This window comes from Schistocerca gregaria, chromosome 3, assembly GCF_023897955.1.
Source record: "Schistocerca gregaria isolate iqSchGreg1 chromosome 3, iqSchGreg1.2, whole genome shotgun sequence".
Lineage (NCBI taxonomy): Eukaryota > Metazoa > Arthropoda > Insecta > Orthoptera > Acrididae > Schistocerca > Schistocerca gregaria.
Window position 1 is genome coordinate 170509635 of NC_064922.1, and position 24749 is coordinate 170534383.

Consider the following 24749-nt stretch of genomic DNA (forward strand, 5'->3'; position numbering starts at 1 on the left):
TCGTCCGCTGATGTCTGATATGTGCTCCACTGGAGTAAATCTGGTGATCGAGCAGGCAAAGGCAACAGGTCGACACTCCGTAGAGCATTTTGGATTACAACGGCGCTATGTGGGCGAGCATTGTCCTGTTGGAAAGCATCCCCTCGAAAGCTGTTGATGATGGCAACACAACACGCAGAATCAGGAGATTGGCGTACAAATCTGCAAGTAGGATGTGTGAGATAACCACAAGAGTGCTTCAGACCGTAACTCCAGGTGTAGGTCCAGTGTGCCTACAGACAGATTGGTTGCAGGCCCTGAACTGACCTTCTTTTGATCAAGACACGGCCATCACTGGATCCGAGGCAGAACCAGCTTTCATCAGATAATACATCAGACCTCCACCCTGATCTCCAATGAGCTCTCGCGAGATACGACGCAAATGGCGGTGGTGTGGAGTCAGTGGAATGCACGCTACAAGACTTCTGGCACGCCGCTGTCCCAGAAGTAACCGTTTTGTAACAGTTCGCTGTGTCACTCTGGTGCCACCTGGTCTTGAAATTGCTGGTGCAGGAACAAAACGATGCGTCTGAGCCACAAGCTGAACACGGTGGTCTTACCCTCTCGCAAGTGCCACGTGGCCATATGGAGCACGGTCTGTATGTGACCGTACATTCTCGTGACAACCGCTGCAGCAACCTCTGAAATAGTTACACTCCTCCCAAGTCTTTCAGTAGTATCGCAGAAAGGTCAGCTTCTCGTAGCTTTATTATGTAACCCCCCAACAAAAAAATTCCGTAACCTACCAATAAAAAATGTGACTAACCTCCTAATAAAAAAATGTGTCTGATATATATAAACTTTCAATAATTAAGTGACTGTGAATCTAAGCTGGTAAATTTGGACGTCAGGAGTGCTGCATCATGGCCCTGAAAGATCATTCTGAATAAATTGAAAATTCTTACCTCAATAAGGTGGCCGGATAACGCGTATGTATTTGCTCCTATAAGAAATTTTTCTGGCTCAGCCCAGTGAAATGCTGGCCGATATATTTTTCATGTATAAAAAGAACAACAGATTTTTTTTACAATAATCGGGGTGACCATGGATTGGAGAAATTAGTAAATTCTTTAAACTGAGATGAATGATTATCAAAAGTTATTTTTTTATAAGAAAGATTATTATTAAGAGATTTTTAAAAACATTTACATGGGACTCGATATAACAATAGTACATATGCGCGAGGCTGCTTTTACCTTATACTACAACGCTCAACCATCGCCATCGCTCGTTACTACTTACTCCTACTGCTACACAGTTCCTACTGCAGCCAACACTGCTCTTCGGTCTGAGATTCTCTTATAGCTTACATATCGCAGGCAGCGTGTGAGCAATCCATCGAAATTACATATGGTCGAGTGCGCTAGCAATAAATTCCTTAGTCATGGACCTCTTACAATTACACAACCTCGTTCAAACTCAGTGTGATGTTGACAATGGCTAGTTTGTCGCCTTAAAGGCGCTGTGTCTAATATCAACTCACAAGTCCAATCCCAAAGGCAACTATCGTTCATAACCGTTACAGAGCGTACTTAAAGAGAACCTGATTTGCGTCCTCGTAGTGGTACTATGGCGCCTCTCTTATGCCACTGGCGAGATATTTTAATGGACATCGTCTTTCAGAAGTAAACACACGCCTACAGACTTTCGTTTATGTCGCAGAACTCCTCCTTGGCGTTGCGAGTTTTATTCGTCAGTGTATATGCGGCAGTTAATCTATCACGTTTTCAGTTCTAAAATGCTGAACCGATTTTTATGAAATTTGTTATGGAGAAATCTTGAACCCTGAGGAAGAACACAGGCTACTTTGAAAAGTAAAAGAAAATGAAAATTCGACGCTTAAAAGGGTGATGTAGGGGATGAAACACGTCCTTTACGTCAGTGAACGACTTTACACCATGTTAAAATGTTATTAAATTTGTTGCCTACTGTACACACTGTATAATGTCTAGCTAGTTCAATATCACAATGCCTGGATGAACGCGCCTGCACACGTCCAACCGGCCGCTGCGGCCGAGCGGTTCTAGGCGCTGCGCGACCGCTACGGTCGCAGGTTCGATTCCTGCCTTTGGCATGGATGTGTGTGATGTCCTTAGGTTAGTTAGGTTTAAGTAGTTCTAAGTTCTAGGGGACTGATGACTTTAGATGTTAAGTCCCATAGTGCTCAGAGACATTTTGCACACGTCCGCCTGCATGTACTCCGTCGTGTGTTCTGGTGGTTGTAGGGGTTGGGGGGAGAGGGGCAGGTGTATCGTGCTATGCTTACCCCAACTGGCACACACGGAGAGCCGCTGACGCTATTGCAAGTGTAGTAGTCTACTTACTCAGCATCACTCAGCACAACAAAACGAATGATATACGAGTGTAGCTGGCAGTAACAAATAGTAGCAAATATTTGTGGCCGTCCTTGGATTAGTTCTGTGGGTATTGGCAGGTACGGCGGATGCTGGTTTTACAGGTGCCTTCTCCAAGATTCTAGGGTACAGTAGTTCCGATATTGCCTGAGTGTTTTAGAATGACAGAAGAGATCCTGTGCGGTTGAACACGTTTGGTGTTTTGTATGCTCCTACAGAAGGGCGTGGTGCACGGCATCCTGCTGGCGTACAAGTACATGGGCAAGCAGAACGGGGGCGCCGGTGGTCTGGTGGTCAACGTCTCGTCCGTGTCAGGTCTCGACCCCGTCCCCAATATGGCCATCTACTGCGGCACCAAGCACGCCGTGTGTGCCATGACGCGCTCCTACGGGGTGAGTACGCGCAGTATATGTACAACTTCTGAGAGTGAATACTTTTGACATTTACTTTGCAAGAATTGAACTACCTCAAAGGCAGGGCTAATAAATTTCACAGTACTGCTATGTGTATCCAGCATGCCACATTCAAACATTTTACAGTTAAGGTGGCCATGTTTTCTATGGTGTGTCTAGGAATTCTGCATACTCGGTTGGCTTGACAAACAATCAAACAACTAGTATAAATGAGTTTTATGATAACAAGACATATAAAATACACTCCTGGAAATGGAAAAAAGAACACATTGACACCGGTGTGTCAGACCCACCATACTTGCTCTGGACACTGCGAGAGGGCTGTACAAGCAATGATCACACGCACGGCACAGCGGACACACCAGGAACCGCGGTGTTGGCCGTCGAATGGCGCTAGCTGCACAGCATTTGTGCACCGCCGCCGTCAGTGTCAGCCAGTTTGCCGTGGCATACGGAGCTCCATCGCAGTCTTTAACACTGGTAGCATGCCGCGACAGCGTGGACGTGAACCGTATGTGCAGTTGACGGACTTTGAGCGAGGGCGTATAGTGGGCATGCGGGAGGCCGGGTGGACGTACCGCCGAATTGCTCAACACGTGGGGCGTGAGGTCTCCACAGTACATCGATGTTGTCGCCAGTGGTCGGCGGAAGGTGCACGTGCCCATCGACCTGGGACCGGACCGCAGCGACGCACGGATGCACCCCAAGACCGTAGGATCCTACGCAGTGCCGTAGGGGACCGCACCGCCACTTCCCAGCAAATTAGGGACACTGTTGCTCCTGGGGTATCGGCGAGGACCATTCGCAACCGTCTCCATGAAGCTGGGCTACGGTCGCGCACACCTTTAGGCCGTCTTCCGCTCACGCCCCAACATCGTGCAGCCCGCCTCCAGTGGTGTCGCGACAGGCGTGAATGGAGGGACGAATGGAGACGTGTCGTCTTCAGCGATGGGAGTCGCTTCTGCCTTGGTGCCAATGATGGTCGTATGCGTGTTTGGCGCCGTGCAGGTGAGCGTCACAATCAGGACTGCATACCACCGAGGCACACAGGGCCAACACCCGGCATCATGGTGTGGGGAGCGATCTCCTACACTGGCCGTACACATCTGGTGATCGTCGAGGGGACACTGAATAGTGCACGGTACATCCAAACCGTCATCGAACCCATCGTTCTACCATTCCTAGACCGGCAAGGGAACTTGCTGTTCCAACAGGACAATGCACGTCCGCATGTATCCCGTGGCACCCAACGTGCTCTAGAAGGTGTAAGTAAACTACCCTGGCCAGCAAGATCTCCGGATCTGTCCTCCATTGATCATGTTTGGGACTGGATGAAGCGTCACCTCACGCGGTCTGCACGTCCAGCACGAACGCTGGTCCAACTGAGGCGCCAGGTGGAAATGGCATGGCAAGCCGTTCCACAGGACTACATCCAGCATCTCTACGATCGTCTCCATGGGAGAATAGCAGCCTGCATTGCTGCGAAAGGTGGATATACACTGTACTAGTGCCGACATTGTGCATGCTCTGTTGCCTGTGTCTATGTGCCTGTGGTTCTGTCAGTGTGATCATGTGATGTATCTGACCCCAGGAATGTGACAATAAAGTTTCCCCTTCATGGGACAATGAATTCACGGTGTTCTTATTTCCATTTCCAGGAGTGTAGTTAATTTTGAATCAGTCTTCTTCAGAATAGACAAACACAGGTAATACTTCTGAGACTGCTATTAACAAAAGTCTAGTCAACTGAACTATAGTGACTGCTGATCTCTAACTGAGCTACGTAGAGATTCTAATGAACAGGCTACGATGCATCAGCTAACGTTGAAACTGTTATCAAAGTGGGTTGCAACCAGTCGGTCACGGCGCTTATGTCCTTTTCATCTACATCCACATTTATACTCCGCAAGCCACCCAACGGTGCGTGGCGGAGAGCACTTACCTCCCTTTTCTGTTCCAGTCACGTATGGTTGGCGGGAAGAACGACTGTCTGAAAGCCTCCGTGCAATAGATTCGATACCTCATCCAGAAACGCACCCTCTCGAAACCTGGACAGCAAGCTACACCGCGATGCAGAGAGCCTGTCTTGCAGAGTCTGCCACTTGAGTTTGCTAAACATCTCCGTAACGCTATCGTGCTTACCAAATAATCCTGTGACGAAACGCTTATCTGGTACGGATCCCACAGTGATGAGCAATACTCAAGTTTAGGTCGAACGAGTGTTTTGTAAGCCACCTCCTTTGTTGATCGACTACATTTTCTAAGGACTCTCCCAATGAATCTGAACCTGGTACCCGCCTTACCAACAATTAATTTTATGTGATCATTCCATTTCAAATCGTTCCACGCGCGTACTCCCAGATATTTTACAGAAGTAACTGCTACCAGTGTTTGTTCCGCTATCATATAACCATACAATAAAGATCCTTCTTTCTATGTATTCGCAATACATTACATTTATCTATGTTAAGGGTCAGTTGGCACTCCCTGCACCAAGTGCCTATCCGCTGCAGATCTTTCTGTATTTCGCTGCAATTTTCTAATGCTGCAACTTCTCTGTATACTACAGCATCATCCGCGAAAAGCCGCATGGAACTTACGACACTATCTACTAGGTTATTTATATATATTGTGAAAAGCAATGGTACCATGACACTCCCCTGTGGCACGCCAGAGGTTACCTTAACGTCTGTAGACGCCTATCCATTGAGAACAACATGCTGTGTTCTGTTTGCTAAAAACTCTTCAGTCCAGCCACACAGCTGGTCTGATATTCCGTAGGCTCTTACTTTGTTTATCAGGCGACAGTGCGGAACTGTATCGAACGCCTTCCGGAAGTCAAGGAAAGTAACATCTACCTGGGAGTCTGTATCTAATATTTTCTGGGTCTCATGAACAAATAAAGCGAGTTGGTTCTCACACGATCGCTGTTTCCGGAATCCATGTTGATTGCTACATAGTAGATTCTGGGTTTCCAAAAAGGACATGATACGCTAGCAAAATACATGTTCTAAAATTCTACAACAGATCGACGTCAGAGATATAGATCTATAGCTTTGCGCATCTGCTCGACGACCCTTCTTCAAGACTGGGACTACCTGTGCTCTTTTCCAATCATTTGGAAACTTCCGTTCCTCTAGAGACTTGCGGTACACGGCTGTTAAAGGGGGGGGGGGGGCACGTTCTTTCGCGTACTCTGTGTAGAATCAAGAATCTAGGCGCCCCTGCTGCTGCGTTGTCGTCTTGGAGAGAGGTCGGTCAGCATGCGAATGGCTGGCCTCTTCTCACAGCCATCTTTCCTCTGTCGTTCGCGACTGGGATGCCGGCGCTGACTTTACACTGTAACATTCCTCTCCCCCCCCCCCCCCCCAAGCGACGGACCGTCACCTTATATGGAACACAATAACGGGAGGGGGGTAGGAGAGGGGAAGGCGGGAGAGGCAGAGTCGTGGATGGACCGGAAGCAGTGACTGCAGGGGACCTTAGACTTCCGGTCGTACCCGCCATCCAGCCTTCGCTCTGGTGGAAACGTCCCCTAGAAAAACCACCTGAGGCCCATAACCAGATGTAGAAGGCGTCGGCTGCTGCCGCGTGGGCGGGTCCAGCTCCAATGGTAGCACGGGAGGAGGCGAAGGCTGCGTCTCCACGCGGTTCTCTCGCGGTGTCGTGATGACTCCCTCTGGCGGCTGCTGTAGCAGCGCTGTCCTCTGGATCCGTGAATCTGGGGTAAGAGACACAGAAGGGTCACCGTGCACATGACAGTGGCGAGTTTGAGTGTGATGCCGGCGCTGCAATCCACCTGGGCCTGAAATGAGATACATGCGAGCGCCAAGTCGACGGACGATCTCGCCTCGCGCCCACTGTGTGCTGCCGGAAAAAAACCCTGAAGTACACAATACCATTCGGCTCGAAGCGATACTTGCGGCCTTCCTATTGGCGCCGGTTGCTGAGGAGCGTGAAGCAGGTGGAGTAGTGTCTAATGGCAGCGGCCCTGAAACAATTCCGCCGTCGATTGTCCATCTCGTGGGTGTGAACGATAGGAGACAAGTAACAGTTGCAGTGCTTGGTCCCTTGTGTGTGCGGTGCGACGTTTGGCCATCTGCTGCTTGAAGGTTCTCACAAAATGTTTCTCTTCGCCCTTTGACTATTTTACTTTTTAATACCTTTTCTTAGAGAATTTACTTTATTTGCTAGCGATGCATCAAGAACATTAACACGTTTAATCACACTATGTGGGCGTAGAAGTAGTTGCCAATGGCTAACTGATGAACAAATTTAAAAAAAATTTATAAATGGAAATTTTAGTGCCAAAAGTCATTTTTAACAGATTTAAAATTATAATCAATAAGCACCCTGTAAATATTAATTTACAATTTATTCAGAGGCAGAAATAGCAGTTTTTTTATATTATGAGCTTATGGGCCGAGAAGCTTGCCGCTGCCTTTTAACACGGCCGTATTCACGACCGCTCACAACAACCTCTGAAAAGTACACTGGTGCAAATCTGCAAGACACAAGTTTACTTTAAACTAAACATTTTTACAACTCACACAAACACATAAACTATGCACCCCGCAAGAGGGATGGAAATGGTACAAGACACTCACATTAAAAATTATTTCCCACCGTAAGTGCAACTTATTTTTAAAAGAATTCTTATGGTGGAAGGGTGGCAACTTTATATACTAAAATGACCATTTAAATAAAGTCCATGAAATGCAGTTTTACATAAAATGTACCAACATGCTCTACATTTCACATATACCACCTCGCAATGTGATAGACAAGATAAAAACATATTCAGGAATTCGGCCGTTACCCCTCAAGCAATAAATTCGTTAACATCGAATACGACAAACATGACAGAGGCAGCAATTAACTTACGGTAGACCGCCAGACAGAACTAACTGCCTAACAAATGCGGACGAGAGACAGACGAGCAAGCTGGGTACAAGAGACAAACCAAGAAAACAAGTAGAGTTTAACAACTAAACGAAACAACGTATCACGAATCACTTCTAATAAACTGCGATGTTTGGCGAAGACCTGGCGCAGAACCCCCAAAACGCTCTCCCGAACCGTCCGCTGCCAGCCGCTTTAACGGACGCAGGAAGGCGCGCCGATCTCCAGTCTCACGGCGTCGCAGCTCGCACCGACCAGCGTGGGTTGACTCCTGTTACTCTCGTGTGGGCCGCGAAGTCTCTACCCCTCGCTATACGGCGCGGCCCACTGGACTCACGTGGCGACCTCACATGCGCCGACACTCAAGACGTACAAGTCATCTAGTATCTCAGTGCGCGACCGACCAACCTATCAATCCAACCGCCAATGACCGTTGCCTGAGCAACTCGAGCAGACTGGCGGCCTAACACATACTAGCACTCCGGACGACAGACAGACACTGACTGTCCCACACTTACCCGGTTGACCAACTGACCAGACTCGCCGACTCAGACTGACCCCTTGCCCAGCTGATAGCGCACCTTAAATGCACGCGAACAGATAACACCAGAGGGAGACACCAAAGCTGCGATTGCCAAAGCGGCTCCACCGCCAGAAACAGAGGGCGACTGCTTTACACTACGCGCTGCGGCGAGCTCTTCAAAACAGCATATTTTACCACGACTCAACTATGGATGGTACGGTGCACTTCTTAGATGCTGTATGCCACTGCATTCACAGAATGTTTCGAATTCATTTGACGTGAACTGAGAGCCGTTGTCCGACATTATGTCTTCAGGCAAATCTTCGAGGCAAAACATTGACAACGCCTGAACTGTAGTACGTGACGTCTTTGAGTTCATTGGCACACCAAAAGGAAACCTGCTATAAGCGTGTACCACAATCAACCAACGAATGTTCCAAAAAGGACCCACAAAGTCTATGTGCACACATCGCCATGGTGATTGCGACTTAGGCCAAGCAGAGAATTTTTGTGGCGTAGCGGACTGATTTTCGCACATGCGAGGCTCTGTGTGTCATCTGTTCTATTTGGGTCTCCATACCCTGCCAAGTACAGTGTCGACGCGCTAACAGTTTCGTACGAACAATCACCCAGTGGACACAGTTGCTGAAGTTGTCGTGTCCTGACATAGATGGGAGAGGGAGAAAAGGGGTTACTGGTCAGTCTGAGCTCCCGAGCGCTACAGAGTAGAAGTCAGAAGGACAATTCACAGTGAAGGCGTTTGATTGTTTTTTCTATCTGAGCCAACACTGTATAATATAATAAAATAATGAAATGGATGATAATAAAATGTTGAAATGCGTGGCTTTTTAAAATGTATTGAATTACTGAGGTTAATTTTCCGGCATGAATGACAAGCACAATAAGCTGAGGTATGCCTGGAAATAAGTCGTATTAGTTCATATTATTTTGCAGTGTGAAGTAGTTTCTTTATCCGCTGTAGATTTGTGCTTACCATTCTTTATAATGCTACGTTTTGTCGCCGTGTTCACCTTTGAAGTCTTGACCGTGTTCCCATAAAGCTTATCGGATCTTCGTGATTTTTCAAAGTACACAGGTGGGCTTCAGTTCTTGTAATTATTGTACTATTTGAAATAACAACTCACACGACCTTCCTGTTAATAAAACAATACTGTATGTTTCTAAACGGTGCACATATGAAATACATACTCCTCACTTATTGATAGCGACCCTAAAATGGCGGTCTACAATTACTCGCTAGAAATGGCGTGCTTCTCACTCGTTCACTAACTGAGCGCGAATCCTGCCTTCCTCCTACTGGCACCAGAAAAAATCCTCTGTTTTTTAACAACTGAAAGTCAAAAATATATGACGGTAGGCATAGGCTCTGTGATGGGCTACCGCTTCATTTTCTCTCTTTGCCTTTAAAGAAGACGAAAACATAAAGGAAATGCAAAAGGTTTATCACAACTGGTACAGGCATTTACTAGAAATGCAGGTGATGAGACTTGTTAGGGAACTCGTTGTGGAGACTCTTTCACAAACAGGATTTTGAAATAGTTGTTTTTTCCAGACAGGACTAACTGATACACTGGAGGCTAGTTCTAAGGTTAGAAACAACACGAATAACACTGTCACAACAGAAGCCAGTGCAGAAGTACCAGGAGTGGATGCTAGCCACAGTAGCAAACACTAGCAGCATCTTAAGGCAATAACTTAGTTGCAAAACAAAACGTACTGAATGTGAGACTGTTCGCTGAGGCACTCCAAGTGAGAGAGCAGACCTACGCGGAGCTGGACCGAGGCAGGAGTCAACGGACGCGGATTCGGCGCACAGATCGTCTGACTGGGAACTCCGCCAAAATGCGGAATCTCTGGGTTTTAAAGAGTAGCGTGGGGGCACTGCTTTTCCCACTTAAAGCCACCCAGCCAATCCCGTAGGTCTCTTGCAGGTGCCTGCCAATGGTGGTTTAGTTAGGTCCCCTCTACTGCTCCTAAGGCAGGAATGTTAATGCAGTTGCACTAAGTCCGTATTTGGTATCAATATTGTTCAGCTGAAAGCTAAACGTAACTGCTCTGCCAAATAAAGCTTGCAACATTATTGTCATACGTCATTTAGCCCCGCCCCTCGGGCTCCCCGGAGTAAGGACAGCTAGGTCAACCGTTTTTTGGCGTTTTCGCTCTCTTTCTAATCCTTGTGAGCCTAATGACGTTGCTGTTCTCAGGGCTGGTATCAAGCTGGCTTTATACGCTAGTACGTGCCTGTTGGTTACAAAGTTCCACTGTGGCAATCTACCACAGCGTCTAGACGACATATGAAGTTACATGTTAATTTCTTGAAGAGTAACTACCGCCCTGGGACCGCGTCTGGGGGCGTCTGCATTTTCGCAGGGCTCTCTTCTTAAGGTTTACTTCATGTAACAATATCTCTCCTAGTTCCGTCTGCCCTCAGCATCGTCTCTGCTTACGCGCCTTGGAGCGCCTGTGTTCCTTTCTCACAGCTTCAAGATAACATTAGAGTAGCAACACTTCTTTTTCAAAGCTTTGGGAATCAACACACGTTACTGTCCAGTGTCAGGCTGAAAAGAATCACTACTTACCGTATAGCGAGGCTATGCTGACTTGCAAAGTATCGGCGCACTGCAGATTCCTTTGTGCTATGCAATGAGCGAGGACAAGATGTGAGGATGTATTTTAACAAGATGTTTAAATCTGTATCAGCTTCCGTGGCCTGTGCAATTTTACTGTAGTAGAGGAAAAGATTGAAGTAATTCAGAATCTTGAGAATCGATATGACAACAAGAAAGCAGAAGCTTCAAAGTCGGTTATCAGGGCAAATCTGAAGACGTGGAAGTGCGTCCGCTTAACCACGTTGAGCTGTCGGGCGATACATAATCTCGTACTGGTATTGAGACAACAACAAATCTTTGCAATTTTTGGGCAGTTCGTACAGGAACCGGCTTCATCAGATGAAACAAGGACTGCAATGGCTTGTGATCCGTTACTAAGCAGAATTTCTCCTATACAAATAGTGGTGGAATTTGATGGCACCATACACAATAACCAACGCCTCTTTCTCTGTTTGTGAATAGTTACACTGAGCTTTGGACAACACTTTCAATGGGGAAGAATATGCATGTCTATATCACCAAATCTGTGCGAAAGCACTGCACCGATTCAGTAAGAAGAAGCAACTTGCAACCCAACTGATTTGTCAGGATCAAAGTGAACGAAGCATCGATCACTGGGCAATGCATCTTTACGTTTTTTGAAAATCTTCTTGTCACTCATCCGTCCAAAAAAAGGGGACGTTCTTGCGATGCAATGGAGCAGCGATTTGTGCAGCATTCGGTATGAGCCGAATAGAATAGTTCATTCTCCCTACAAGTCACAGCAATTATGTGACATTGAGAAAAACCAGCAGATCACGTATGGCTAACAAATGTGACTGAAGAGAATGTACACCTGGACCGTTCATGACATGACCAAAATACTGCAACTCAGGTTTAAAAACATCACACAGTCTACAGTTTAGTCCCGCATTAGATAACACACGAAACAAGCACTGAGATTTGTAATGTGTTCTTCAGGTGTACAACCTGCTACGACAATATCGTCCATATAGTAGGAACAGTTGTGCAGTCAACTGTTCCAAATACCGTTAGGAAACAGCAGTGGCGGAAGCACTGCCAAAAGGCCAACGGAAATATTTGAACAAGCCACACACTTTTTGAGATTCTTCATCGGACAGTATTTGAAGATACGCGTCCCGCAAAACAATCTTTGAAAAGTAGCGTCCGGCGCCTAATTTATTCATAAGAGCCTCTGTGTGTGGCAATGGATAATTACAGTTTATGAGTTGACCGTATACCTAAAGTCAACACAGAGGCGAATGCGAACTGAATATTTGGGGAGCAAAACCAGTGGACTTGCCCACTGACTAGGTGAAATGGGCGCAATAACTGCGCTATCTTGCAACTCTTTAAGTTCAGCAGCAGCTTTGTCCCATTGCTCGCCAAAATTTCGGTTGAGCATTTTCTGTCAGCGTAATGCGTGCAACAAAATTGTTAGCTTTGCCCAAACCTTCAGAAAAGGGTTCCGGGAAGTCTTTCAAAAATGATTCAAATGGCTCTGAGAACTATGGGACTTAACTCCTGAGGTCATCAGTCCCCTAGGACTTAGAACTACTTAAACCTAACTAACCTAAGGACATCACACACATCCATGCCCGAGGCAGGATTCGAACATGCGACCGTAGTAGTCGAGCGGCTCCAGACTGTAGCGCCTAGAACCGCTCGGTCACCACGGCCGGCCGGAATTCTTTCAGCTAGCTAGGTACACTGTCTTTTGCATTGAATGCAGACACTGAGAGAACATACTCCTGAATGTTAATGCGAAACAAAGCAAACGAATCAAGACCAAATATGTTCTCACAATCGCGTGAGTGTAGCACAGTGAAAATCACTGTTCGCGTATGCTAGCGATACGTGGCATGTAAAGTACATATTCCGAGAACGTGAATGTCTTGTCCATTATAAGCTGTCAGTTGCGTGGTTCTTTTAGACAGGCATAGGGAGCCTAGCAATTCATATGTGTTTCGATCAGCACTGCAACAGAGGCACCCATGTTCAACTGAAATATCTCACGTTTTTTTCTCTTAAGATGCAAATGAACAAAAAGTTTGTTGGAATGGTGTAGCACTGAAGAAACTGTTTGCTTGGTAGTTTTGCTAATGCCTGCAGCACGCTTTGAATGCACTACATTGATGAGATGGACTTGTGACTAGATTTTCGTGAGCGGGCAGAATTCTTATGTTTCTTCTGTTGCAAACATTTGGTTTGTACGTGATCTATCTTCATGTACATCTACATCTACATCCATACTCCGCAAGCCACCTGACGGTGTGTGGCGGAGGGTACCCTGAGTACCTCTATTGGTTCTCCCTCTATTCCAGTCTCGTATTGTTCGTGGAAAGAAGAATTGTCGGTACGCTTCTGTTTGGGCTCTAATCTCTCTGATTTTATCAAGCTCTCTTCGCGATATATATGTAGGAGGGAGCAATATACTGCTTGACTCTTCGGTGAAGGTATGTTCTCGAAACTTTAACAAAAGCCCGTACCGACCTACTGAGCGTCTCTCCTGCAGAGTCTTCCACTGAAGTTTATCTATCATCTCCTTAACGCTTTCGCGATTACTAAATGATCCTGTAACGAAGCGCGCTGTTCTCCGTTGGATCTTCTCTATCTCTTCTATCAACCCTATCTGGTATGGATCCCACACTGCTGAGCAGTATTCAAACAGTGGGCGAACAAGCGTACTGTAACCTACTTCCTTTGTTTTCGGACTGTATTTCCTTAGGATTCTTCCAATGAATCTCAGTCTGGCATCTGCTTTACCGACGATCAACTTTATATGATCATTCCATTTTAAATCACTCCTAATGCGTACTCCCAGATAATTTATGGAATTAACTGTTTCCAGTTGCTGACCTGCTATATTGTAGCTAAATGATAAGGGATCTTTCTTTCTATGTATTTGCAGCACATTACACTTGTCTACATCGAGATTCAATTTCCATTCCCTTCATCATGCGTCAATTCGCTCCAGATACTCCTGCATTTCAGTACAATTTTCCATTGTTACAACCTCTCGATACACCACAGCATCATCTGCAAAAAGCCTCAGTGAACTTCCGATGTCATCCACCAGGTCATTCATGTACACTCCTGGAAATTGAAATAAGAACACCGTGAATTCATTGTCCCAGGAAGGGGAAACTTTATTGACACATTCCTGGGGTCAGATACATCACATGATCACACTGACAGAACCACAGGCACATAGACACAGGCAACAGAGCATGCTCAATGTCGGCACTAGTACAGTGTATATCCACCTTTCGCAGCAATGCAGGCTGCTGTTCTCCCATGGAGACGATCGTAGAGATACTGGATGTAGTCCTGTGGAACGGCTTGTCATGCCATTTCCACCTGGCGCCTCAGTTGGACCAGCATTCGTGCTGGACGTGCAGACCGCGTGAGACGACGCTTCATCCAGTCCCAAACATGCTCAATGGGGGACAGAACCGGAGATCTTGCTGGCCAGGGTAGTTGACTTACACCTTCTAGAGCACGTTGGGTGGCATGGGATACATGCGGACGTGCATTGTCCTGTTGGAACAGCAAGTTCCCTTGCCGGTCTAGGAATGGTAGAACGATGGGTTCGATGACGGTTTGGGTGTACCGTGCACTATTCAGTGTCCCCTCGACGATCACCATAGGTGTACGGCCAGTGTAGGAGATCGCTCCACACACTATGATGCCGGGTGTTGGCCCCGTGTGCCTCGGTGGTATGCAGTCCTGATTGTGGCGCTCACCTGCACGTCGCCAAACACGCATACGACCATCATTGGCACCAAGGCAGAAGCGACTCTCATCGCTGAAGACGACACGTCTCCATTCGTCCCTCCATTCACGCCTGTCGCGACACCACTGGAGGCGGGCTGCACGATGTTGGGGCGTGAGCGGAAGACGGCCTAACGGTGTGCGGGACCGTAGCCCAGCTTCAAGGAGACGGTTGCGAATGGTCCTCGCCGATACCCCAGGAGCAACAGTGTCCCTAATTTGCTGGGAAGTGGCGGTGCGGTCCCCTACGGCACTGCGTAGGATCCTACGGTCTTGGCGTGCATCCGTGCGTCGCTGCGGTCCGGTCCCAGGTCGACGGGCACGTGCACCTTCTGCCGACCACTGGCGACAACATCGATGTACTGTGGAGACCTCACGCCCCACGTGTTGAGCAATTCGGCGGTACGTCCACCCGGCCTCCCGCATGCCTACTATACGCCCTCGCTCAAAGTCCGTCAACTGCACATTCGGTTCACGTCCACGCTGTCGCGTCACGCTACCAGTGTTAAAGACAGCGATGGAGCTCCGTATGCCACGGCAAACTGGCTGACACTGACGGCGGCGGTGCACAAATGCTGCGCAGCTAGCGCCATTCGACGGCCAACACCGCGGTTCCTGGTGTGTCCGCTGTGCCATGCGTGTGATCATTGCTTGTACAGCCCTCTCGCAGTGTTCGGAGCAAGTATGGTGGGTCTGACACACCGGTGTCAATGTGTTCTTTTTTCCATTTCCAGGAGTGTATATTGTGAATAGCAACGGTCCTACGACACACCCCTGCGGCACACCTGTAATCACTATTACTTCGGAAGACTTCTCTCCATTTAGAATGACATGCTGCGTTCTGTAACCAATGAACTCTTCAATCCAATCACACAACTGGTCTGATAATCCATATGCTCTTACTTTGTTCATTAAACGACTGCCACAAGCACAACATTGTGCTTGCCTGGACGGGCAATCTTGGCATTTGTGCCGCGAATAGTGGTGGTGGTGTGTTCGAAGACGGCAAAGCCACTGTTCAAACAGCCACATGGTATAGGACTGGTTTTGTAAGCATGAGTTTGAATTGTGGCATCCTTCTTGGCCACCACAGTTACCAGATATCAATATTGCTGAGCCTTTGTGACCTCCTTTGTACATAAGCATGCGTGGTGACTATCCACGTCTGGTATAAGATTCCCTTGAAAGCTGTACAGGACCTGTGTTTAACTATTCCGGGACTACTGGTTGCTATTTTGAATGCCAACAGTTTTTATGCAGTGTAATAGGTGTGCTAATATGTCGTGCTCTTGGAGTTCCCGTACTTTTGCCCACTCCGCTGTACGTCAACTCGTGAGATTGCATGTTTGGTGTGCAACTTAATCCACAATTCTGGAAGTTGTATCACCATTGACAGTGTGCATGACTGTACACGAGGGTGGGCCTGTGACGTGTTGTGTTGTGTTCCAGGACGAGCTGCACGTGAACCAGTCGGGCGTGAAGATGGTGGCGCTGTGCCCGGGACCCACGGACACGCCGCTGGCGAGAAACGTGCACCTCTACTGCCTACACGAGTACGCCAAGGAGCCGCTGCTCGACGTCATGGCCGCCTTGGGTACCCTCTGCACGTACGTACCACTTCGTTATTCAATTTTGTTGGCGTTCGTGGTACCTACACGAAGCTAGCGCCATGTTACATTGATAGAAAGTATGATTTTGCCATTAAACATACATTAGCGCGTACAAAGTACTTGTTAATATGGTCTCCAGTTGCGGGTGAGATTTTTCATCTGTGAGTAGCAACTGCAACTGATATCCACGTGTATCTGTTAACTCTACTCAAGCTTCGGTCTCCCTCTAACAGTTGTTCACCTCCACCCATTCCTCCATTTCACATCAGGTGATGACCCCTCATGGTGCGACAGGCTATAAAACACTGTCCACGCCATACAAACCTGAATACCACACCGTTGCTCGGTTACTGATGGAAAGGCTCCTTCGTGATGGACACCGAGCAATGAGGCCCTATGGGGTTCTAACATTCATGGTGGTGTCTGTTTGATCTATATCGTGTCTCCCTACCACTTTCGCGCAACGACGCTCTGAGCGTGTTTTTTAGGGAATTGACTAGTTTCAACCTGGGACCTGTTGCTGCTAAGGAGACGCCAGACCACACATGACATGTAGAATTCAGAAGAGTTCAGTGAGACTAGCGATTTTATAACCAAATACTTAATGATTTCAGCGTCAGCTCCACTGCACTCCCTGTAAAAGAATCTTAATACTAACTAAATTTAGTGGAAGGGGTTCAAGGCTTTCCTGTTTTTAGTTAGCTGGTAAAATAACGTCGAAAAGGCAGTTAAGTTTACCACTGGAAATTTTATTCTACTCACAAAACATTGTTTATAAATTGCAGTATTGATAAAGGGAAGTGTTTTAATGCAGGATGGTAAAAACCAACTGCGTTCAACAAAAATGTGAACGAATATTCCCTGAGTGGGTTTCCAAGTTCTACAATGGATCGAAGGATGACCTATGCTATATCACATCTATAATCTAGGTTTAATTTTTCACAAGAGAGAAAACTATCAAAATGTTCTACAGTGACCCTCAATTATCTTTAATTACTTATCTAACTTGTCGGAAATTACAGTGGCTGATGTGGCTTCTCAATAATTATATGACAGCGAAATCATCGAGTTTCAGATTTTTACTTCAAGTGGCAAATGTGAACACCATGAGCTTTAATTTACGATCGACACTAGTATTACGCAAAAGAGGTGTAACAGATAAGACTTCTGCAGTTCTGAGTGAAGCTTTATGCGCTGTTATGCGGCATCGCGTGCGTTCATTACCTTGTTGGTTGGGCGGCCGGCGCAGCAGCCATCCAGCTCGCCGTCTCGGAACTAACTAACTTCTTCTAACTTCTCCTTACTACCATTTACCGAAGTTGGTTTTTAAAAAAACTATCTGGCTGTGTTTTCATCTGACCAATCAGGGTCTCAATGTTAACCTTAAGCTCCGCCTACAAAAATTCTGTCTATCCAATGAGAAACGTTATACTTTTCGTGGTGGGGCAATGTTTTTAAAATTTGCAATGTAACAGAGACGCGAAAAGTCTAGCCCTAAATTTTGCAGCTGGTGTGGTCCTTTTAGCGTTATCGTAAGACATGTACTATTCTTCTGGAGGGCTCTATCTTTTAACATGTTCTGGGGGGTGGTCCTAACGTAACAGATACGCGAAAAAGTCTCACGCTAAAACTTGCGGGTGGTGTGGCCCTTTTTGTGTTATCGTAAGATCTGTACTGTTTTTCTGGAGGGCTCTAGCTTTTAACATGGGCTGGGGGTGGTCCTTGACGTAACAAAGACGCGAAAAAGTCTCACGCTTAAACTTGCATCTGGCGTTATCTTAGTGGTTAACTGGCGACGTGGGTGTCCAGTCTGTCCCTTATCGTAGGGCCTTCCAGCTTAACACGGTTCTGCTCTCCTCTTCTGTTCTCGTTTCTCCCTTCGGAACTGCGTCTGTCTCACGGTGGGAAGGTATGACACGAATTTAGACATTCTTGTGTTGGTCTGTGGTATTCCATTTGCTCACTCGTTACTCGTATTACTTTGGTTAATTTAATGTCACGATTTATTCGGAGCTATGGTACATATTACGGGATTTGCTTATCATGTCAGGGTTTTCATGGAAGGTGTTGGATTTGCCTCACACCTTACAGGGTGATTATGCAGGCTTTCCCGCCGTAATAAGTCTTGAAAGTCTCTTCGGGTTTCCGGCCGATCCTAAAATCTACTTGACTCGAAATTTCGGCGATCAAACTGGTCGCCATCTTCAGGAAATGCTGCTTCTGCTGATGAGTCCCGCTGAGAACTGACGCCAGGTTGCAAATCGACGTCCTATATAGGCCACCGTTCAGTACACGGCGCATGCGCCGCCAATCATGGTTGCTGCCCTCCAAGACAGGGAGGTGGCGCCGCCCTGACTGAAACTCTGCTGACAACGATATATCACAATCAAGGCCGCACCGGGGAACGTTCAGTTTTGATGCGAGATAATACAGGATTCCACGTCTTGCTAAGAGGAAACCCATTGTCTCTGCTGATTAAATTATCAGCCAACCTAATTTCAACCCCCTCTTTATAGACACTGTTCCAAAAACCGGAAATGTTGGCAACTATCAGAGTTTCATCAAATTTCATACTGAGTCCCTTATTTCGGCAGTGTTCTGCTACCGCCGTTTTTTCCAGCTGTAGTAGTCTCGTATGACGGCGATGTTCCACACACCTGTCATGCACTGTGCGAATCGAACGGCCAATGTAAGCTGACACGGAATTTTGTACACACCGGGTTTCCTAAGCCCCAAATCATCTTTCACATAGCCGAGCAGAGCCCTAACCTTAGAAGGTGGACGGAACACGCTCTTAATGTTAAAATTCCTTAAAATTCGTCCAATCTTAAACGACAAGCCTCCAGCATAAGGAAGGAAGGCCACAGGTCTATGTTCCTCTCCACACACCTCCGGAGATGGTCCAAACACCATAGTCCGACGAACCTGCTTCTCGGTGTATCCATTTTCCTTGAGAACAGCCATCAAATGCTCAAGTTCTTGAGTTAAGGTGTCTGTGTCAGAAATGGCATATGCTCTCCGTACCAAAGTCCTAAGGACACCACTGCGCTGATGTGGTGGATGACACCTCTTAGGATGCAGATAACAACCTGTGTGTGTCGGCTTTCGGTGAACACTGCGTCCCAAAGTACCATCTGTTTTTGTTTTTTTTATAAACCATAACGCTTAAAAATGGAAGCACCCATCATTTTCAACCTCCATAGTAAATCTGATATGGGGATGAAGACAGCTGAAGTGGTCCAAAAATCTGTTAAGAGCATCACGTCCATGCGGCCAGACGAAGAAGGTGTCGTCCACGTATCTCCAGAGACCCAATGGGATTCACGTGGATGACTGGTTGTGTACACAGAAGGTTCCCAACACAGGAACTTCCTTGACTGTTTGGTCATATTTTCCATTCGAATCTTCAAGATGCACCTTTCCCCTAAGTATACTGTATTTTCCCCAAACGTTCACGTGATGAAGCTCTTTCAGGGCAACCAATTTCTCATCTGCTCCTATTCCCTTAGTGCTCTACAATCGCTGTAACACACGTACCCAGAAGGGAAAATACTCCACCTCATACATGACCAACTGTACGTCGTACAGCGGCAGGGTAAGATGTAATAGTTCTGATCACCGGGGCACATGGAAATTCAGGGAAATGAATACGCAGACAATACCGTTAAGGAGACCTGCAGGGACTGTGACGTTACACAGTGCCCCATTCCCCTGCAAGCTGTGCGTTTGATGGCGCTTGGAGATCCACGCTGTTGTGGGAGGAGTAGTGTCTGTCAGAGGCGAACAATAAGCAGCGGTTCTTGAAGCCAATGATCTAGCCATTGCTTTCCTCACATCGCTCACTGCCCACCTCTGAATTGGGCAATGCGGCACGTCCTCTAATGCATGGATTTTTACACTGTCAAGAGAGCCCCCAATATTATTCACTGTACGGCACATTCTAACTGAGTTTATTTTATTTTGTGACAGTGAGAAAGATGTAACTTTAGATTGGGGTCTGCCCTCTGTTTTGGTTGATAAGATGAGTGTGGTGGTTTTAAAGTTTGTGACGTGCCTGGACTCCAGTCTAAACTTTCTGGCTCGAGATTTTAACCTGTTGCAGAGTGGCTGGCTCTTCCCTATTCTTTCTACTACATTTTTCTCTTTTTATTGTATCTGACAACGTAATTTTTGTTGTTTTGTGTGTAAGTGGGTTTGTGTGGGGGTGTGCGCTTTGTGTGACTGTGTGTGTGTGTGTGTGTGTGTGTGTGTGTGTGTGTGTGTGTGCACAGTTTTAGGACGTTCTTTATGGTTTTATCTACAATTTCCGGTTTAATTACTTTTCGACCTATGTCCAAAGTTCTCTCTTTAAATTTTAGCATGGGCGCTAAATACCTTGCCATCGTGTGACCACACTACCACACCATCACCATCATCGTCTCTTCCGTTCCGTCCAGTCGCACCACACATTTAATTTACTTACCGATTCAGTTCAGTACTCCTGCACTGGATATGCGCTGTGCCTTTCTAACTTCAAGCATTCCTCTGGAATACTGCATTTCTCAGCCTTCTTTTCTCGTCTTGTCAGTACTGTTTATCGTCCACGTATTGCTTGTTTATAAAACTGATTTCTAAACGAAAACTTTCAGGGAAAGTGTTCCAAACACTTCAGTTTATGTTAGATTTTAAGAAATTTCTCTTTTTAAGTTTTCCTTGTCTCCAGACTAATAGATTCTACATACCAACTTGAATATTCGTTTGGTTGCAGTCTCATAAATTCTGCGCACAAACTGCAATACTCGTTTGCTACCAGTTTACTGTGAGAAGAATATCAACAAAAACTGAGTGCTAGCGAGACCGGATAATGCGACAACTATCGCACAATCAGCATAACATCTCATCGATCCAAGTTGCTGACTCGAATAATACACAGACGGATAGGAAGAAGCTGACGATTTGTTACATAACTGCGTCCTTAAGGAAGATACAGGCACCAGAGTGGAAGTTCTGACGTAACGATTGATAACGGTAACTAGACTAGAAGTCAAGAAACAAACATCTCACTGAAAGCAGCATAACTTGGAAACTACACAACTAGCCATTAAAATTGCTACACCACCAAGATGACGTGCTACAGACGCGAAATTTAACCGACAGGAAGAAGATGCTGTGATATGCAAATGATTAGCTTTTCAGCCGTTTCACACAAGGTTGGCTCCTGTGGCGACACCTTCAACGTGCTGACATGAGGAAAGTTTCCACCAAATTCTCATAGACAAGCAGCAGATGACCGGCGTTGCCTGGTGAGAAAAGTTGTTGTGATGCCTCATGTAAGGAGGAGAAATGCGTACCATCACGTTTCCGACTTTGATAAAGATCGAATTGTAGCCTATCGCGATTACGGTTTATGGTATCGCGATATTGCTGCTCGTGCTGGTCGAGATCCAATCACTGTTAGCAGAATATGGAATCGGTGGGTTCAGGAGGGTAATACGGACCGCCGTGCTGGATCCCAACGGCCTCGTATCATTAGCAGTCCAGATGACAGGCATCTTATCCGCATGACTATAACGGATCCTGCAGACACGTCTAGATCCCTGAGTAAAAAGATGGCGACGTTTGCAAGACAACAACCATCTGCACGAACAGTTCGTCGACGTTTGCAGCGGTATGAACTATCATCTCGGAGACCATGGCTGCTGTCACCCTTGAAGCTGCATCACAGACAGGAGATGGTTCAAATGGCTCTGAGCACTATGGGACTTAACATCTATGGTCATCAGTCCCATAGAACTTAGAACTACTTAAACCTAACTAACCTAAGGATAACACATAACACCCAGCCATCACGAGGCAGAGAAAATCCCTGACCCCACCGGAAACCGAACCCGGAAACACGGGCGCGGGAAGCGAGAACGCTACCGCACGACCACGAGATGCGGGCACAGGCAGGAGAGCCTTCGATGGTGTACTCAACGACGAACCTGGGTGCACGAATAGCAAAACGTGATTTTTTCTGATGAATCCAGGTTCTGTTTACAGCATCATGATGGTCGCATCCGTGTTTGGCGACATCGCGGTGAATGCACATTGGAAGCGTGTACTCATCATCGCCATACTGGCGTATACCCGGCGTGATGGTATGGGGTGCCATTGGTTACACGTGTTGGTCACCTCTTGTTCGCATTAACGGCACTTTGAACAGTGGACGTTACATTTCAGGTGTGTTACGACCCTTGGCTCTACTCTTCATTCGATCCCTGCGAAACCCAACATTTCAGCAGTATAATGCTCGACCGCATGTTGCAGGTCCTGTACGGGCCTTCCTGGATACAGAAAACATTCGACTGCTGCCCTGGCCAGCACATTCTCCGGATCTCTCACCAACTGAAAACGTCTGGTCAATGGTGGCCGAGCAAATGGCTCATCACAATACGCCAGTCAATACTCTTGATGAACTGTGGTAGCGCGTTGAAACTGCATGGGCAGCTGTACCTGTACACGCCATCCAAGCTCTGTTTGACTCAATGACCAGGTGTACCAAGACCCTTATTACGGCCAGAGGTGGTTGTTCTAGGTACTGATTTCTCAGGATCTATGCACCCAAATTGGGTGAAAATGTAATCACAGGTCAGTCCTAGTATAATATATTTGTCCAATGAATACCCGTTTATCATGTGCATTTCGTCTTGGTGTAGCAATTTTAATGGCCTGCAGTGTGCTAGAGGTATTGCGTCCTGGGTTATTGCAAAACGCTTAACAGTTGTTAATGTTTGCTTTTTGTTATGCTAGAATTTCACTGTGTGTCCCACCTGTCACTCACAGAGCATTAAGGCGGCATGAGAGCTATGCAACGTACAGGTCAGTACTGCGGCGTCAACAGTTTTGCTTCATTGATTCGTGCAGGAAGAGTAGCTGTGTCACTGACAAGTGTTGTGTACACGCGCGCCTTGATGTAATCCCACGAAAAGAAATCTGTAGCGTCACATCTATAGGACGCAGAGGATATGCGATTGGACGACCCAGGTGGCTCTCAGGAAACGCGTCACTCAGCACACTCACACCTTGAATCGTCGAATAGTCAATGTGGGGTTGCGCCATCATACGGGAAGACGATACATGGCCGCAGCTCATCGAACTTTGAAAAGCGATATCCATTGCAGCATGCCTAAGTAAACGTTTCCTATACCATTTTCTCTGTGAAGAAAAAATGGGCTTAACCTGTCATGAATTAGGACCCACCAAACACTAACCGATCTGTTCACGTGAGTTGCGTGCGTTTCTGGAGCCCCAAATCCGAACGTTGTGATGATTCAAATGTTTACAAATGTGGAACGTTGCTTCATCTGGGAAAAGGCACTTTTCCAGGTACTCATTGTCAGCCTCTGTAGGGAGCAGCTTGGAACACGCTAATGCGTACCGCAGAGAACCATCGTTTGGCTGCAGTGCATGGGGCATTTGGATTTTGTAAGCAAAGGCGTAACGGCTTTTGTAAGACGTTATGGACAATTGACCGTGCTTTCCTTATTTCGCGTGAAGCGCAAAGTAGTGACTTCTCCGGGCTGCGTGGAAATGTAATTTGCCCTCTGTCGACACGTGCTTGAGGCGCTGGTGATGCCCACTTAGAGGAAGATGTTGCACGGTGCCTGTCTCTTTTAAAGTGTTTCAACCACCACATTGCGCTTGTTTCTGACTGTGGTGTCTTCCCATACTGGTGTTGATAATTCCGCAAAATCGTTCTCGCAGACCTGGATTCAGCGTACCAGATGTCACATTGCGCCTTATACTAATCTGTCTCCTTCTTGATGCAGTCCAAGTCAAATCTGCCGGAAATTGCACAGAAATAAAAAACTTTGAGAGCTGTTAAACGTTGTGCAGCAAATTACATTTCTCTATCTCTAATAGTTTCCAAGTTATGATTTTTTATAAAATGGTAATGGGACTTTATGAACACCCTTGTATAACGTGTACGAGAGCGAAGAGGGAACAATACGAAGATCAACAAAGAAGTGGTCGACTTAAAAAGTAAGGTTGCACTTCTGTCATGTTCTCCTTACTGTTTCACCTATATGTATACTGGTGAAGCACTGACGGAAATTAATGACAATGTCACCGCATCTTCCTGAAGTTGAAATTCCGGTTGACAGTAGACCAACGGTAAGATTCGCTGAAAGTGTAGAACATAGTTGACCTGTTGATTGGGAAGAACGGTCTACTGAGTGCAGAATATGGCTTGAGAGTAAACCACAGAAAGACGGAACTAGTGAGGGCTAGTAGCCGGAGCATGATTGGCGATAAACCTAACAATAAGAACTGGGGACTGCGTTGTACACGCATTTAGGAACTCTGCTACCATGAAAGTAAAATACGGCAACAAAGCGCAGAAAATTGCCCTGCACTTGTCACTCTTAGTGGTCCGATATTAAGTGAGGAAAATACTTCGAAATGTTGTTAAAATTAATCTTGCGAACCAATTTCTCTGATAAAGCTTAGCGTTTATGACGTCAACAGTATGAAATTGTTTA

The 24749-nt window shown here is 46.6% G+C and overlaps 1 protein-coding gene across 1 annotated transcript in view; it reads left to right on the forward strand.

Moving 5' to 3' along the window:
* Positions 1–24749, forward strand: part of LOC126354463 (15-hydroxyprostaglandin dehydrogenase [NAD(+)]-like) — a 90325-nt gene that overhangs the window by 58817 nt on the left and 6759 nt on the right. The window contains exons 5-6 of the mRNA XM_050004161.1: positions 2612–2785; positions 16085–16242. Coding sequence (XP_049860118.1) covers positions 2612–2785; positions 16085–16242 — 332 coding nt within the window. The remainder of the gene's footprint in view (positions 1–2611; positions 2786–16084; positions 16243–24749) is intronic.